Raw genomic sequence first — 17,889 nt, forward strand, 5'->3', positions numbered from 1 at the left:
CTTTAGAAGTGCAGTCAGTGCTGCCTTTTGCCTTCCCTGTGTGTAGGGTAGGGCCCTGCTAATGCCTTAGGCAACCTCTTCCTCTCACCTAGGTGTTAAGAGTCAGTGCTGGGACTTACTTGCAGTTGTTTATTTTCTTTCTTCTTTCGAAGGCAGCTAGATTCTAAGAAACCCAGGCAGGGAAACAGCACAAAGGGACCTTCTTCTTATCTCTGACCTTTCTGGCAGGGATGCTTGTTGTGGGGTGGCCTCCAGGACTCAGATAATTCAGGAGGTGGTGTGCACGATTAGGCGCTGAGACACCACCTGCAAAGGCCTGGTAAAGAGCTGCAAGTTGGCAAGCAAAGGGAGAAAATGAATCAAGGAAATCTCTGTGCCAGGAGGTGGTGGAAGGCCTGGGTGGAGGGTGGGGCCCAGCAGGGGCTTTGCAGAAGGGTAACGGGTGTGACTGTGGCCTTTGAGTTCCTTGCTGGTGAGGGCTGCAGTGAGCTGAGTGCTGGAGGGTTGCTGCCTGCAGCCTGTGCCCTGCCCTGCGCAAGCCCAGCAGGCCCCTGTTTTACGTTTTTTTTTTCTTTATCAGCATGGAAGTGGGCGAGGGCAAGAGAATGGGTGTCTGTGCTGGCTGTAGGTGTACAGGTTGGGTGCACGTTAAGAATTGTAGTCTGAGGAAGCACATCTTGGAGCCAGGCTTTGAATTCCCATGTCCCAGTCATGCTGTGATGCATGAGGGCCTTGCAGACACTGCCAGGAGCAGCAAAGCCAGGCAGTGCCCACTGCCAGCAGAACCAATGCTCCTGTGTCTGCTACGAACTGGTTTCCAGAAGGACTGGAGCTTTATGTGGCTGAGGACTGCTTTTCTGTAGCAGAAGTGTTTTGTCTCATTTCTCCCAAGCTGTCTGAAACTTGCAGGAACGTTGCTGGTATCACATCAGCCAGATTTGATTGAGATTGGCCAAAGGCTGAAGAATATATGGAAAGGGAAGGACTGACCCACACAGCGAGATTGCATGTGGCTGTTTCTTCACAAAATAAGACTGGAAATCTAAAAGATCTCGGTTTCATCCTGATGGAGAAGAGGAAGATGTTTGTGGGATGGGAAAAATATTTCCTGCCCATCTGCAGTCCTGGAGGGAGACCCGCTGCGGTCAGCCGGGCTGCAGCAGCGTGGCTGGATGGACAGACAGACAGGACCACAGGGCGTGCTTGTGTCCGGCAGCCTCCGTAAAAATTCCCCTGGTGTTTTGTTTTCCCCTCATCTATGTTTAGGCTGTAGTGACCCAGCTCCAGTTTCCTTTTTTAATTAATGGCAGCACGGAGCTCTGCCCGTGCTGCACCAGTTGTGATCTGCTGCTGAGCTGCAGGAGGCTTATTTGCCAGCATCAGGCGAGCTGTAGAAGCACTGATGGCGCACTGACGTGAAGTGCACTGTATTGACATAGCTTCTTTATGGATATGCTAATTTAAAAATAGCTAAATGGCTTTGCTGATCTGATCCCATTGTGTGGCGGGATGAGTAAAGGTTTTTTCTGGGCTAAGGAAGGGAAGAAGTCCATTTCCACGCAGCGGCTCCAGCGAAGCAGCTCACGGCCAGCCGGATCTGAGCTGTGCCCTGTGGAGCTGGGCCTGGCAGTGGGCACAAAGGCTGTGCTGGAGGGCTGGTGGCAGGGAGAGCAGCGCCTTTGGCAGCAGCCTGGACTCGAGCAGCTTCACCCAGGAAACCAGGGCCCAAATTGTCCTTGCTTTCCTGTGGCGGTTTCTCATGCGACTCCTTTGTCTGCCTTATCTAGCTGGACTGGCACCTCTTCAGTCTCGCCTTGAGTGCATGGTAGCACTGGGCTCAGATCCGGGGGTGGGGGGCTTGAGTACCATTGTAAGGCAAATCATAGCTGCTGCTTCCCCATCCTGGAGCTTGCACCACTTCAAGGAGGCAGGCCACTTCAAAGTGCTGTCTGGGAGCTGTCGCTACAAAAGCTAGCACTCAGCTATTAAAGTCTCCAAATCCTGACTGAAGCTCGTTAATTTACACCAAGTTAATTACTAAGTCCGTTTCCAAGAGTCTGATCTGAGTCGTCCAATTGCTCGATGTCATTTTCAGGGAGAATTAAATCCTCTGCTTAAATGTTTATAGCATTGCTTTAAAGACATAATTGCATAGCTTCTTTAGCCTGGGAGTTTTCTACTGCCTTGAAGGCTTTCAGCATCATTAATAAATGAACATATTAATGATTAGTCACCTAAATATGAATGGAGTAGGCTTGGTGCCAGATAAATGCAGCATAAATGCATATGCCCACTCCACTGCACACGTGTTCTTTGGAGTCTCTGGCAGCAATCCCTCTGAAATCGATGGAGAGTTATGCTCCTCTTTTACTGGGGGGAAGCTGAGGCGTGTGGTCTGTCCAGGCCAACAAGCAAGGCAGGAAGGAGCTACAAAGATAATCCCGAAGCCCCAATGCTTCCTGGCTCTTTCCAGTGTGTGCTTTTTGTTTTTACTATGAACGCTTCTTGCATATTTTTATGCTTCTTCTTATTATCTGGATGAGGAAATTAATGTTGCCCATTCTCTCTGGGAAAATTGCTAAGATACTAGAAAATAGAAATTGCTGTGCTGCTGAGACTTAACTCCAAGGAATGTAGAAGAGCCTCCTGTGCAGAGACCAGGGATAATTTGCAAGAGCTGTTACTGATGTCAACTCTGAAGCATGTGATTTAGCATTTTTTTCTTACACTTCTTATAATACAAGATAATCTTGATATCTGAGCCCCTTCTGGCTTGTAATCGTGCTTAGGAATCACAAGAAGTTGGCATTGTAGGCTGGAAAGGAAGTGGCAGGAGCCAGGACTGGTTGTTAGCTGTCAGACCCCAAAAGGTCATGCTTAGGTTGGTGCGCTGAGAGGAACGAGGTAGAAGTGCTGTTGCAAATGGAAAACATTTCCATGCACTGCACTGTTGTCTCTAGGAAACCTTTCAAGCATTCCCAGACCCAGCAATTCACTACCAAGACCCAGATCTCGTTCCTTTCACTACAGACGCCAGTGAAAGGTTTTTTTTTCCAAGTAGAATCTGCTCCTGGCTCCACTGGAGCTGCTCACAGCTTTTGTTCCAAAATGAAGCCCTTCCATATTCAGCTGCGCTTTAGGCAGCAGCACATCTCCTGGTCCTTAAGTGGGTACAAGGGAGCTGCCTGCTAACCCAGCGTGTGGGGCAGGGGATCGACCCATTCCCCCAACAGCTGCGTTGTGAATCAAGCACTGAGTGCTAACTGCAAACCTGCGTGCAACTCGTCTGCCCCGGAGCATGACCACAGGAAAGGGACGGTGTCCAAAATAGCAAGCGATGCACTGATGCCCTTCAGCAGTGCCAGGCGAGCCAGCGGACATCAGAGGAACATTGGACCGTGGAGGGGCTCCCAGAGGCTCTCCTTTCTGCTGGTGCATCTGCTCTCAGCATCAGGCACAGGTCAATCCTCTCAGGCTTTTTTGTGTGTGTGTGTGTGTGTGTGTGTGTGTGTGTGTGTTATTTTTGAGCTGTTTTCTAAAAAGGGACCCAAAGGACCTGGAGTCACTCCAATTTCTTTGGCCAATTGCAGGGTATTCAAGAGATCTAAGTAGCAGTGAGGTCTCTTAAATGTCATCTCCCACCACTTCCAAACTTTCTTTTTTCCCTTCAGGGCCTCCTGTTCTTTCCCCCTCTGTAGTAATTAAGAGTTCATCCAGTTCCCAGCTGACCTGGGCTCTTCTGTTAACTCTTGGAGGCAATCTGTGCTCCTGGCCTCAGCATCTCACAGGGATCAGCTGCTGTGCTGTATGTTTGACTTTCTCCTGAGTTTTTTAGACCATGATTCTCTTGACCCTCTGCACTGCAAGGACTGTCAGCTGCCAAGCAGGGCAAGACCACATAGCCGAGAGGCTGGATCCTGCAGGAGGGTTCCCAGGTCACCTCCCAGCATGCTGGGCCTGGCACCTGTTCCCAGGTGGCAACCTCAGGGCAGGCCACGACTCTCAAAGTCTCTGTTCAGATAACCAGAGCCGTGCGCTGCAGTGGTGACCACAGGATTATGCCTTTAAATCAAACAGCTCTCGTCTGTGTGAAATCTTCATCTTAGATGTGGAATGGGAGGGGCAGCTTTAGAAAAAAAGGCTCAGCTGCCTCCAAGGGTAATCCAGACTCTGTTCTTCCGCCATTGCCTTGAGAACAAAAAGATTTGCTGGCTGCTGAGTGCCTCAGAAAATGCAGCCCTTGATCTAGCTTTCCCCCCTGCTTCATTGCCCTCCATTTTCTTTCCCTTTCTGGCTTTCCTAGCATCCATGCATGCATCTTATCAGTTTCTGTCTTGATTTAGGGTGAGAAGTCAAAATCATGTGCCAATTTGACGTTTGCCTTACCTGAATGCAAGAAGCGGTTGGAGCTCAGGTGGGAGGAGAAACAAGTCCCTCTGCTTTCCATCACATGAGCTGCTCAGAGCTCAGCCTGGGAAGCAAAAGTTCCTTGGCTGAATGTGACGGCACCATTTCCTCCTGTCACCTTGCCAGCTGAGCTGCACACATTTGTCACAGAACAAGCAGAACAGTGCATTTCAGTTTCCTTGCTTTGCTCAGTCCTCCAGAGGCATCTTCCACCGGCTGCCTGCAGCTCTCTGCCCACGCCATTCTCTCCTGCTTGCCCTGCTGTGCTGGGTGGTAAGGGTCTCTCTCCTTTACTTCCTTCAAGGCTCGTGTTAAGTTCAGGTTGGTCAGGGGACCAGACTGGTCCAAAATGCCAGAGAAGAAAGTGTGAGTCCAAACCAGCATCTCCTGTTTGTGCATCTAAAGCTGCTGGGCCAGCGTTTTTCTGCTGCTTGCAGTGGGCTTTGGAGTGCATATTTGGAGAAGTTTTTATCATCGTAAGTTTCTGGTAGGCCTGGCAAGCATTGTACTCCGTGGTGCCAGTTCTGAGCTGTTGCAGATAATCAGCAGCTGTGACATGGGCTAGTCAGCAGTTCTGCACTTGCCATTGCTTAGAGCCTGCTCTGGGACTGGCACAGTGGTCCTGAGCAGGGAGTCTCCCCCCTGAGGAGGTAATGAGGAGCCAACACCATTTGCAAGGTCCCTTTGTTTGCCAGGCTATGGGAAATCATCCAGAGAGGAGTTTACAGCCCTACATCACAGAGCAGTGGAAAATATGTGCAAGTGAGTGCCATACAGATCAGTGCCTGGGGCAAGAGAGCTGTGTCTATGGCACCAAGCACACAAGAATGTGTCTGAGAGGAGCTCAGCACTGATGTTGTCCCTGCAATGTGTTTGATTGTGGTGGAGAGAGCTCTGAGCCCTGGCTTTTGCTGGGAACTGTGGGCTCCCTCTCCAGGTGGCCTTGTCTGCCAGGAGCACCGAGCAAATCCTTTTGGTGCTCCTTGCCCCAGTTTCCCCATCCGTAGGTGAGGATGCTCTTGCACTCCTTTGCAGTCTAAGCACTGCCATCCCATCATCTCTCCTTCCCCAGCTGCTGATGGGGGACAGCTTCAAAACATTGGCAGCAGTTGTGGGTTCTTCAGTGTGACACGGATACTGTGGGCTGATCGCTGTGTGGGAGCACACCCAGCCTGCTTTCGGGTCCTCTGCTCCCATCCATGTGCCCACAGCAGGCTGCTTGCTGTCCTAACGTTAATGCTTGTTTTGAGGACATGGTCTGCCACTCTGCTGCATAAAGAATGCTGAAGAGCTACAAAAATAAGCTCAGAAGCACTCATGCCTGATTGCAGGAGCCTGTTTGTCAGTTGACAGTGGGAAGGAAGTTGGTGTTTTAATTGCTGCAGGCAGTATCCCTGTAGGAGCCTGACGCTGGCGTGGCAGTACCTCTCATTCCCATCCCCTGCGTGTTTCTGCACACACGGAGCAGGAGGGCAACAGGTCTGACTGGGTGGCTGTTGTAGGAATAGTTGAACAGGGCACAGTACCAATTTTTCCAGCTCAGCACAGTCACATAAACCACTATTGATTTCAGCTTACCATTTCAGTGGCTCAGGAGGCAAAAGTATCTTCTCTCACCTCACTGCTGTGGTGCTAGGAGAGGCAGGGCTGTGATGCTATGCTGCAGGGCTCAGAGCAAGCATGGAGCAGCAGGTTGGTGTTGGAAGAAATGGTTAATGTGTCAGGCTGCTGCTCGAATTGCTCCACCAGAGATCTGCCTAAATACAGCAGAAGTGCTCCTTGCTCAGTGATGTGTATTCACTCACAGAGTGTGTCTCATTAGTATGTTGTTAATGTCAGTAATTATTGATGATATGAATGCAGGAGCATATGTAGATAATATACAACTAGCAGAAGTGCCGGGAGAAATGCATCCATATGTTATGATGGATATTAGCATCTCAGTGAAGTTGATCTTTTTCTATCTGCTGAGATGTGTGGAGGTACTGGGATGTGGCAGTCACAAGAAACACGGTGACATCTGTGCCCCTGGGAGGAGTGTTGATGAGCACACTGATACTCAGCAAAAGAGACTTCCAAGAGATGCCTTGTGCTGCTGTGTGGATTGTATCTGATTTCCATTTACTAACACATAGGTCTGACATTTTGCCTTTGCCCGTAATTAATCGCTGTGCCTTGTAGGTCCTCAAAGTTTTCCTTTTCTGGCTGCCATCTGAACTGCTGCACGTGTTCCTCACTGCCCAGGTGGAGGGGACGCATTCTGTCTTAAATGCATTGACCTACTGTGTGCCAAAGCAGTTTGGCTGCAAAGACAGGGGGCTCTGGGGCTGCCCCTGGGCCTGCAGGGCCAGGGATCTGCCATGCACAGACGTGGGCTGGGAGCAGCACTGCTCAGTGCCCACTGCCATCTGAGCGAGGTGGCGTTGGTGCAGGATGTTTCCTTTCAGTCACAGCAGGGTGCGAAGCGAGGGCAGCCAGCAGGCTCACAGTAAAGGCTTGCCTGCAAGGTCTGCCTCCAGTTCAGAGTTCTTGTAGGGTGTGCTCAGGCAGTGCTGGAAGGGAGCAGTGAGCCAGGTGCACTGCGAGTGGGGAAGTCAGGGAGTATCAATCTGTTTCTTTCTTTCCCCTAAACACTCCTAGGCCCACACACACATTGTCCTGTCCTGCCTCCCTCCAAGGACTCGGACCTGGCACAGGCTCAGCTCTGATGACATTCCTGTCCTCCTGTCACTGGCACTGCGGAATCTCTGCAGCCGGAGAGCTCAGTCTGCTCAGGCCCAGCCTGCACCCCTCACTGGAGCAGCAGTGTGATGCTGCTGTTGTCCTCTGCTTGTCCAAAGGGGAACGAGGACCAGTGTCCCATCCAGCCTTGTGCAGAGACGTGCCCTTTCTTCTCCACCTGGCCGTCCGAGTCAAACCCAGCCCTCCTGACCGCCAGCCCGCTGTGCTGCCTCGCAGTGCTGGCCGTGGCCTTGCTGCTGTGCTCTGCTGCCCACCCTGCAGTTCTGGGAAGAGTGGCCGTGGGCAAGAACCCAGGGAGCAGCCGTGGCAGTCCTGTGGCATACCTGGCTGCAGCTGAGTGCAGATCTTCAGAGTCTTCCCTTCTCCCTGCTGTATTCCAGCTGGGCCAGTCCCCTGCCTCATCACTTCCCTTTCTGCAGTGCAGCCCATGGCAAATTCTGCCTGTGCTGATGGGAGCTGTTGTGCTGGCTCCAGCTGGCGCTAGCAGACAGGCCGTAGGTACTGGCACTGTCATGTCAAATGAGAGATGCCACGCAACCCAACGTGCTTAGAAAAACCCAAACACAGCCAGTCTGCTGAACAGGGCACGTGAGACATACGTAGACAAGAAGATCGTCTCAGGGCAGGGAATGAAAAGGGCAGGAAGGATGGGCACGGGAAGGGTGGTTGAAAAAATACATATTTTATGTGTAAAATTTCGGGGTGGTATTTTTTAACAATTTGCATAATTGGCTACCACAGATATTCCCCTGAAATTAACTAAATATATCACAAGTGGGGGCTTTCCAAGCCCTGTTAGCTTTCTGAAATTGATTGGTTTCAACTTTGCCTTTTTTTTTTTTTTTTTTTTTTGCAGTCTTTCTTTCTATCTTTACCAGCAGAATTGGGCAGGTTTCTGAAATGTCTGATTTAGGAGCAAAACTGAGCATTCACCTGGGGCTGCTCAGTGTGCCATGAGCCTGAGTCAATGACAATGGAGCTTAATTTTAGAATTTGTTAGGAAAAGGGAACCGGGGCAGAAAACAGCTGCTGAAATGACAGTTGAAGACCGACTTGTTTTAATACTTTTTGTAGAAAGTCAGGTGGAGCTGCATTTAATGGTTAGCTGTGGCAATCTGTCCTGACTCCACTGGGGTCAGATCTGGCCCAGCTGCTCTGAAATGGAGACGCCCCAAAGCCATGACTGCATCTGGAAATCTTCTGCTAACGGATTTGCCAAAAGGGACTCGTTGGTGAAGTTCTCGTGTACGACTGCATCTCTCTGTTCCTGCTCGCGCCTCTTTGCTGTCGCCAGGAATGGGTGCATGTGGGTGTAGAAGCGATGGATGTAACAAACTCAGCACTTTTATTTCCATTTAAACGGAGGACTGGTCCGAATTACAGCAAAAGCTGCTCTCATATGGGGAGTTAAACTGGCAGGAAGGTTGTATTTTGACCTTAGGAACACGGAGCTTTGTTCAGTAGGCTCGCGTATATCAGAGCCGGCCGTATCAGAGCGCTGCGGACAGTCGGTATTCAGATGATATCACTCTGAACTAATTAGTTGTACTCAAAAGTCTGACCAAGTCAGAGGAAAGGGAATGCAGTGGTTGCCAGTAATGGGAAAGCTATTAGGAAACACATCCCCTGGGTTAAATCCTGCAGCGCTACATTTTCCCAACTGCACTTCGGTTCAGTGAAAGCTTTTTTCTTTTTCTTTTTTTACTCCCTGAATTTTAAGAATGAATGAGATATAAGAGAGAGAGCTGCTATGGGGAGGAGCAGCTGTCTCACGTCGAAGCATGGGAGCAGGACTGGGAAATGCTCAGCTCCCCTGCATGGAGAGCCAGGGAACGGCTGCAGGAGCAGGATGCTGTGCCCCAGAGTGCTGTCCTGCGAACACAGCCTGTCTTCGTGGGCACTGCTAGGGAAAACTGGATGTGAAATACAACAGATTGAGGGGCTTTGAAATCCTTAAAGCAGAAAGGGTGAAATACTGCCTGCGCTCTTCCCCTCTCATGCACAAAATGGTATCTGCTTTTCATTTTATTCATTTCATTATTTGGGGGATTTCCTATAGCAAATCATATGGTTATTTGTTCATTGGATTTGGTTTGATATATGTTGAGCAGTTTCGTGTTGATGTCACTGCTGACACTGTAGTTGCAGTATGACCAAGGACGAGGATGGCTTAGATCTTGGCAGATCAAAACTGGATGGGAGGCAGCTCTAAATGCATCAGAAAGCAGTGTGGAAAAAATACAGCTTCATTGAGAGCCTTTGGAACTACATCCTCCACCGATACTGAGTGATGTAGCTGGAAATTCCTGCAGAGAAGAGCTTTCAGAAATGCCCCTTCTCAATGGCCATCCCAGCCATGCCCACCAGAATCAGCCCTGTATTCGCATCGCCCCTTTAAAAGCCCCAGCTGCTGGTCAGTCTTCGCAATTCATCCGAAGCATACCAAGAAAATGAGCCTGCTCTGTGATTCAGCAAAGAACAACACTGCTGGTTGGAGGTCCTGGAAGTCTGGAGGCTATCTGTTTTTTAATTTTTACTCTGAAGGAATTTCCTTTTTTAATGCTGCTGTGCTGTCTGTTGCCAGGGCCAGGAAGCTGACTATCTACGGGCAGCAGTGACCAAAATTTGGCTTTCCTGGAATTTTCTCTTTCCCCTCTGCACACCCACACAATAGGCTTCTGGGGACGCCCTCAGCCTGTAATTTGCCTTCCTAGCCTGATAATGTGGCTTGCAGAGGCACTGGTTTTGCCAAGTCATCATCTGGAAGGAAACTTTCTTATGCAACTGGCTTCGTTCTCCCCCTGTGCCCCGTGGGCCACAGTTGCCACCAAGCCCAGCTCCGGCCAGAGGGGCTGCCCTGCAGACACCAGGGAATATGGGAGCAAGACCATGAAGTCTGGAAAAGGGCCCGGAACTTTCAATTTCAAAAGACACAGCCCAGAAACCAGAAGGACCAAGAACCCAGTGCTGTGGTTTCCCTTTGCCTGACTAGAGAAAATAGCTGCTATTTTTACTAAAAATGTGGGACGTGGGGCCCTTCTCTTCCCCTGCACAAATGGGGGCCGCTCACAATGAGGGAACGGGGGAGTGGAGCTGGGGGTCGTCCCAGGTGAAAACCAGCAGGCTGCCCAACACAGACCTCTCCCGTGGATTCTTCAAATATTTCTTGCCCACACCACGGGAAGATTTATTTGTAGGGTGAAAGGAAAATGAACTGGAAGAGGGATTTGGGAATCTCACCTCACCTACAGAAATCCCTCTTTTTCTTTTCAGGGAAGGGGTGGAATTGATCGGATTCATTCTGCTGTCACCCTTTCTTTTCTCCAGCTCTGCATCACTGCTGTGTGGTATTCTGAGGGCATTCATCACAGCAAATTGATACGGTGGCATCAGTCAGCAAATGAAAGCCGTCTGTGTGAGTGCAGAGGTGGGATCCCCACGTGTGAGATGTACTGATGTTATGTATGTGACCTTTGTGTTCAGTGTCGTGAGTGGTATTGCAAATCTCTAAACTGATCAAAAAGATGTTTTTCATTTTCAGTGTGGAAAAAGAGAACAAAGATTTCAGTCTTGTTTTATTAACTTTGTGTGTTCATTCTTCATTAAAAGACTTTTCAGGTGGCTGAAAATACAAAAATGTACTGAGCGTGTCAAAATGACACCCGTAGAAAGGAGTTATTGGGGGCAGTAGCTGTTGTGGCAAATCAGTTCACTGCTAGCTCCTTTGGTTCTTTGTTCCTTACCCTAAACGTATGTACAGGCATACATACTAAAGAATAACTCCAGCACAACTGCTCAGAGATGTTCCTGTACCCTCTTTAGATGACACTGCATCCCAAAAGCCCTCCATTATTCTGTTCCTTGCGGAGCACAAGCAATTGTCTTCCCAGGACTGCAGACAGATTGCTGCTGTGAGTTGGATTTGGGTTTATCTCCATCCAGTTCTGTGTATCTTTCCTCAGCACACCAGAATGCAATATATAATGCTATATTTGAATAAGTGCCCCATGCACTTCTTTTCAAAGGTTGAGACAGGTAGAAATGTCAGGGAATCGTGCAGTCCAGCAGAGTGAGAGACATGGCTGACATGTGTTGTGTTTCCCACCTCTGACATTTGTGGCTGTAACCCATTGCTGCAGCAGATGCTGCGTTGCAGCACCATCCCAGGAGGGCACATTGCCTCCATCGCTGGTTTTGTGAACCTCTTTTAATTTTCAGACTCAAAGACAAACCTTGACATCCCAACTGCAGAATCTGCTGTGCGTTTTAGAGGTTGTTTTGTGGTGCAGTAGCAAAGTTGAGACATCCCAGTTTTTGTAGATGCTTAGAAACTGTATGGAGCAATGTGGGTGGGTATGTGTCCTGCTGCCTTCAACTTCCCATGCCACAAAGCAGTTCCTGCTGGGCCAGGTGCAAGCAGACTGAACAAAGTACCAGCCCAGGACAAAAACCCTGTGCTGCAGAAGGCACACTGCAGACTTATTTGAAAGACTTCAGCTTCCCTGAAAATTCCTGAAGAAGTTGCTCAGGGTACAATTTGCAAAGGTATTTCCAAACTATTGTTCATTGTTCTGCAAAAACAGCGGAGCCCTGCAAGGCCTTATCTCTGCAGACACTGAGGTTGCTATCTGCTGAGGAGCTGCACCAGTCACAACGCGAGGGTAACTTTTGGAAGACAGCAGCCTAAGTACAGACTGGCTCCGAGTTGTGTACACAGCTGATTATTTTCCTAGCCTTGAAAGGCTCTGGCCACAAAAAGCAGGGGAAGGAATAGGACTGAACGCTGAAAAATTACTGTTAGAAACAGTAATGACGGGCTTGATGTGCATTCCTTGTGGGCTGGGGGACCGTCCCTTTGGAGCCTGCCTGGACATCCCTCGCCCTCACGGGCACTTCGGCCTCGCCGAGGCACAGGGAGCAGCTCCTGCAAACCAAACGGACCCTGGGGGGCCACGCGGCCGCCGGATGGGCCGGGACAGACCCAGGGGCGGCCGCTCCCCGCCTCCCCCCAACATGGCAGCGGCTCCCGCGGCCGCCCCACGTGCTGCCAGCCCGCCGCGCGCCGCGAGCCCCGCCACTAGGGGGGCGTGGCCACCTCCGGCTTTCGGCGCGTTAATCCGAAGCTGCCCGCCGATTGGCTGCGAGCGCCGAGGCCCCGCCCCGCCGAGCCGGGGCCCCGCCTCCCGGCCCGCCGCCCGCTCCCGGCGTCTCGCGGCCACAGCAGCGGAGCCGGCGTTGCGCGCCCGCGCCTATGGAGCTGCTGTGCGTGGAACCCGCGGCTCGAGTACCGCGCGCCGGGCGCGACCCGCAGCTGCTGGGGGATCGGCGGGTGCTGCAGAACCTGCTGAGCCAGGAGGAGCGTTACAGCCCCCGCGTCTCCTATTTCCAATGCGTGCAGCGCGAGATCAAGCCCTACATGCGGAAAATGCTGGCGTTCTGGATGCTGGAGGTACGGCCCCCGCCGGCGCCTCCTCTACGCCTCCGCGCGCAGCTCCTGGCCCTGGCACCGGCGCTTTCTTGCACCCGTCGTCCCTCCCCGCAAGTCCCCGCGCCGGCGGGAAGGAGGCGGCGAGAGGCGGGGAGGAGGGCAGCTCCCGGCACGGTCCTTCGTGCGGCGTGCGGGGCGGCCCGGGGGGCGGCGGGGACGTTGTGTCCGTCCTGCTGCGGCTCCGGTGTACGGGGTGGGGGACGGGGGGGAGCGAGGGGGCAGCGCTTGTGCTGGAAGCGATCGCCCCGAGCGGTGCGCTCCATGCGCTCCTGATAACGTTCTGGGAGCCCCAACCTCACCGTGCTCCCCAAAAAGCGCCCAGGGAGGGCGGCTGAGCCGCGATGGCGGTGCGGAGGATCGCGTGTCCTGCGCGGGGCCGAGAACGCCTCGTTAAAAGGGGGAAATAATATCGCTAGCGTTTCCTTCCCTAAATGAAAAACGAATGCGGCTCAGTAGGATGCGCTGCAGAGGGGGACGCCTCGGGGAGCTCTTGGTGAGGCGGTCGGAGCGTGCCGTCAGCAAACACAGAAAGAAAGAACATTCTGCAAAAAGCAGATGACTTCGGATCGAGCCCGCTGCTTTTCATCGGAAAGAAACGATGGGGCACGGTGCTTTTAGCGAGTGTGTTTGTTCTTGTTCCTATTAGCATTGTCCTGTTTCTGCCATTCCCTTTCTGAGAAGGTTAGTTAGACAAACGCTGCTTTGGAGCCTGTTGCTGGGGAGCTCAGAAGGCTGTCAAAAAGTAGGTGACACCTGGCACTGCTCCCAGCACTGCGTGCAGCCCATGCAGGGTCGCTGCTGGGGAAGCACGGTGCTGCCTGAGGAGAAACTTCAATATCTGTATGGCTGTGACTGGTGCTGTGGTGCTGACTGATCAGAGCAAAGGACTGGGATGGAGAGCCCTGGGGTTCTGCTTGTGGTGGTGGTGCCAGTGTGGCTGAGGGAGGTTTGGGGCTGGCTGGGGATGCTGCACAAGCGGCTCTCCAGCTGGGCGCTGCTGGCAGTGTGAGTTTCCCCCATGGTCCCAACTCTCCGAGGCGGCTCAGCTGGCAGCAGGCATCCCCTGCAGAAGTTACAAGGCTGCAAATGAAGCAATTGGGCTCTTTTTAACCACATTCAAGTTCTGCAGAAAGAAATGAATGAAGGCATACAGCTTTGGTGGAATCTGTTGCTATTGTGGAAGCTGTAGACTTAACACCTGTAGCTCATTTGCACCTTTGCACTGCGGTGCTGCCATAGCTCTGCAGATAGGTGTGAAACACCATCCTGACCAGAACCTTTGAAGTTGCGGTGGGGCAGGATCTGGGGAGTCCGGTGCTGATTAAAATTTCCTTTTTTTTTTCTTTCTTTTTTTCCCTTTTCTCTCTTTTTGTTCTTTTTTTCTTTTTTCTTTTTTTCTTTTTTTTTTTTTTTTTTTTTGGTAATTGGTTTTTCTCAGGTGTGCGAGGAGCAGAAATGTGAAGAGGAGGTGTTCCCTTTGGCCATGAATTACGTGGATCGCTACCTGTCGTCCGTCCCCGTGCGGAAGAATCACTTGCAGCTTCTGGGGGCAGTCTGCATGCTGCTGGCTTCCAAGCTGCGGGAAACCATGCCCCTTACTGTGGAGAAGCTCTGCATCTACACAGACAACTCCATCACGCCTCAGCAGCTCCTGGTAACCACCCCTATCTCTAAGGGCTCTCCAGCCCCTCCCCAGCCCTTTTATCTCCTGCGTGCTGCTGCTTGGCAGCATACCTGCCCCTGTGTCTCCTTGTGCTTTTTGTCCCATTTCTCCACCTTCCTCTTGGTTCCCCAACCAACCATCTCACCTCTTTGCCTTGGTGGGTTTGATGTCTGTAGGTGGAGACTTTTCTCCTTGGCACAGCCTCTCTCCCTGTTGTGGAAAGCAGGGTTGTCATCTCCACATTACAGAGAAACTTCCTGTGCCTTACGTGCTGGCTGCCAGCACATCTGCTGACATCTTGCTCCTGAGTGTGCTCCTGAGTGAGCTCTGGGGAGCAAAGGCACCGTCTGCACTGCAGCGGAGCAGCAGGCAGGTGCTGGAGTTGTGCCTCTGTGCTCTGCTCCAGCTGCAGTGCACCCTGCTCCTGGGCATGGCGTGGGAGCTACATTTCCACCCTGCTGGGGAAATGAAGCCTTAGGTGCAGAGTTACCCAGTGGAGTGGGTGGCAGCAGGATGACCTCGGAGCTGGCTTGCTGGGTTGCACCATCTGGGCTGCCGGTGCTGCTGTGGTGATGGCAGTGCTGGGAGCTTGCTGCTGCCCAGGCCCTGCTTCAAGCCTTGAGTTAAAGCAGGGCTGCTCTGCTTAGTTCCGTCAGGCACTTGGGCACTAGCTGCATAGGCTTTGAAAGGCAGAACGTTTTCTGGTCTGATAAAAGATCCTAACCTCTGAATTCGGCTTTGCTGATGAGGAAAGGAACCAGAGAACCCCTTTATTTGGGGACCTCCCGTGCTGCTGGGTCAAAGCTCTCAGGAGGAAACGGCCACCTCGATTCGAGTAATAAACATCCCCGGAGGTTTATCTGTGAGAGTTTCTCAGGGTTAGTCATTGCTGTATTAAATATCTGTTTTTCTGGGCTGGTGGTGGGTGAAGTGATCTAAGCATGATTTGTCCCCGAGGTGGGGACAGAACTTTCAGGTGTGAATCAGAAGGCAGGTCTGCAATGGGCTTTGCTCTGACTGTGGGTTTTCCAAGTGCCAGTGAAGGTTGGGGAAAACCCCCTCCCCTCCATACGTCTCTCCCTTTAGTTATTTGCGGGTGTTGTTGCCTTCTTTAGCAGTCATGAAGAAAGTAAAATCATAGAATCCTTAGTGTTGGAAGGGATCTTTAAAGGTCATCTAGTCCAACACCCCTGCAGTGAACAGGGATGTGCTCAGCTAGATCAGGATGTACACAGATCATTGCCTTGAGTAACAGTGAGAAATGCAGAGGGGATGCACATGCTCACTGCTGATTCGGATGCTGAGCTACAGCTGCCATAAAAGCCATGCCATGGTTTTGTCCATCTGTCAGCAAGATTTCATCCTGGAGAGCAACTTCTTACCTGCCAGTGGATTCTTCACGTGCATCTTCCCGGGATTGGAGTCCATCACATACCAGCCTGTAACAGAAGGGTTCCTCTTGGCACAGTGTCAGTAACTCCCATGTTTCCGTCTCCTTTTCCTACCACTGTCATTACCCCTGCAGGTGAGGGGCAGTGATCACAGCAGATCCTAATGGTTTCTGCAGCAGGGATCTTGGGCCACAAAGGGATGGCAGATACCACATCTTCTGCAGATTCTTGTTTATTTGAAGACTCTTTTTTGGCACAAGTTTTGTCTGTCAATAAATCTCAAGCTTGGTTTTAACAGGCTCCTTCCAGAGAACAGCCAGGAGATGTGCAGGTGGGCAGTGGGCATGGATGTGTTTGCACACAGAAGCACCATCCCAGAGACTTTTTCCTTTGCCCTCCACTGAAATGCTGAAGCCTCCTTGCTTGGAGGCCGCCCTCCCGCCCCAGAGGTTTGTCAGCAGGAAGCTGTGGCTAAACCATGCCACAACATTCATCTTCCTTTCTCCCTCCTCTTGCTCGTGTTGCAGTGGAAATGGAGGAGAGTAGTGCTGCCTGCCAGCCACCTGTTGCTTGCTTTTTTCTGCAAGTCTTTGTGCTGGAGTTCTGCTTTTCCTGTGCAGTTTTCCCACCAGGATCCTGGGGCACTGCAGAGTAGGGCACAGCTGAGTAGCTGGCATGTGTCGTTCCTCACTGTGCACCAGGGTCACTGTGACCAGAGCAGCTTCCCAAGGCTTACTTTCGGTAGATGCTTCACCTCGTTGGGTTCAGATTCTGCTCCAGTTCTCTTTTCTCCACTGCAAAGAGGGAGCAGAGGTAGCATCTGAAGATACTTGCCGGGTCTCAAAGTGGAGACAAACCTTTCAAGAGTTAACACCCCAATTACAAAACCAGGGTGAGCTGCTGTTTCCCTCCGCTGTGGTAATGTTGCTTCTCTTTCACAATCTTGCTCTGGAAAACGGTGGGGAGGGGAAGGGGAGCTTCTTCACCGAGATGTGGGCAGTGGTGCAGGCAGCTGCCTGCTGGGATCTTTGCAGTTTCAGCTCCCACCAGTCCCTCCTGGCCTTTGGGAGGAAGCCAGCCTGCTTTCCCGTGAGCTTTGCTTCCTTCTCCTGCGGGGATGCTTGGCACCAGCTCAGCAGCTCAGAGTGGACACACTTGAAACACAATCTAGCTGAAGTTATTCTAGAGAGAAGGAAGTGCTGCAACGAGGGACTTGTCCATTTGAAGGAAGTTGGATTTCCGTCGAGGGCGTTATCTAACCTACCTTTTTTTTTTCCTTTAATAAAGTGCAGGGTTTTTGTTTGGTTTTTTTTTTTTTTCTTTTTTCGTTTTTTTTTCTGGCTTCTACAAGAAGGCATTCAGCTGCTCAGGGGCTGGGGAGACCACTTGTAGGTCACCTTATTCTTTGGCCTGCATGCATCTGCCTGATCTGCCCCTAATTTGTTGGCTTGCCTCTGAGCTCTTTGATCTGAGATCAATTGTTCACCTTCCAGGCATCAACTGGCACAGACTGTGAGCAGAACCAGGCCGTGAGGCACACAGCGAGGGCAGCAGCAGTGACACCAGGTGATGAGGAGTGAAAATGAGAGGAAGGAATAACGGCTGAGCAGAAAGAGATGTTCAGTTGTGATAAGCATTGAGCTTCCAGAACGCATGCTTGTCTGTAGTTTGCCTTCTGCTTGTTGCACGGGTGGAATAGGCGTGACTTTCTGCCTTTGAAGTTGTCACCTTTACCCTTGGCATCCAGTCTTGAACTGGTTGGTCAGGGGATGGAAATGAACGTTTGCCCCAGATTTCCTATTTGCAGGTGGGCTGTCATGGCCTCTCATTTCTGTAGCTGTGTCTCAGCTGCTGGGGAGGGTGGGTTGCCGACAGCCACAGCAGCAGCTCTTCCACCCTTCCTTTGAGTCAGCTCGCGAGCATACCAGAGCAGCTCCTGCTTTGCTGCTGTCTCATTGAGGCTCATTGGTGTAAAATGGTACCTTATCAACCCGAGTGACAAAATCGAGCGCGACTTCCTTTCTCTTGCAGGCAGGGCTGCTGCAGAGGAGCTGGGCTCTGCTCCCTGTGCAGCATTGCCAGATGTGTTTACACAGCCTCGTAGGCATGGCGTGTGGGGGGGCAGAGCTTGATTTATAGGGTGACTGTCACTACGTAAGGAGGAGAGAAGCTGCTGTAACTGTTACATCCCAGTTGGA

At 51.5% G+C, this 17,889-nt stretch overlaps 1 protein-coding gene across 5 annotated transcripts in view; it reads left to right on the forward strand.

The window, feature by feature from the left end:
* CCND3 (cyclin D3) overlaps positions 1 to 17,889 on the forward strand; it is a 37,867-nt gene that overhangs the window by 12,848 nt on the left and 7,130 nt on the right. For 3 of the 5 annotated variants that reach the window (XM_052698072.1, XM_052698073.1, XM_052698071.1), the window contains exon 2: positions 14,076 to 14,291. In XM_052698072.1, coding sequence (XP_052554032.1) covers positions 14,121 to 14,291 — 171 coding nt within the window. In that variant the 5' untranslated portion in view covers positions 14,076 to 14,120. Of the gene's footprint in view, positions 1 to 8,039; positions 10,565 to 12,340; positions 12,599 to 14,075; positions 14,292 to 17,889 lie in introns of those variants that run through there. The other 2 variants (XM_052698070.1, XM_052698069.1) reach the window with 2 other exon arrangements.

The sequence above is a fragment of the Tympanuchus pallidicinctus genome, unplaced genomic scaffold, assembly GCF_026119805.1.
Source record: "Tympanuchus pallidicinctus isolate F22 unplaced genomic scaffold, pur_lepc_1.0 scaffold32, whole genome shotgun sequence".
NCBI classification, from domain to species: Eukaryota; Metazoa; Chordata; class Aves; order Galliformes; family Phasianidae; genus Tympanuchus; species Tympanuchus pallidicinctus.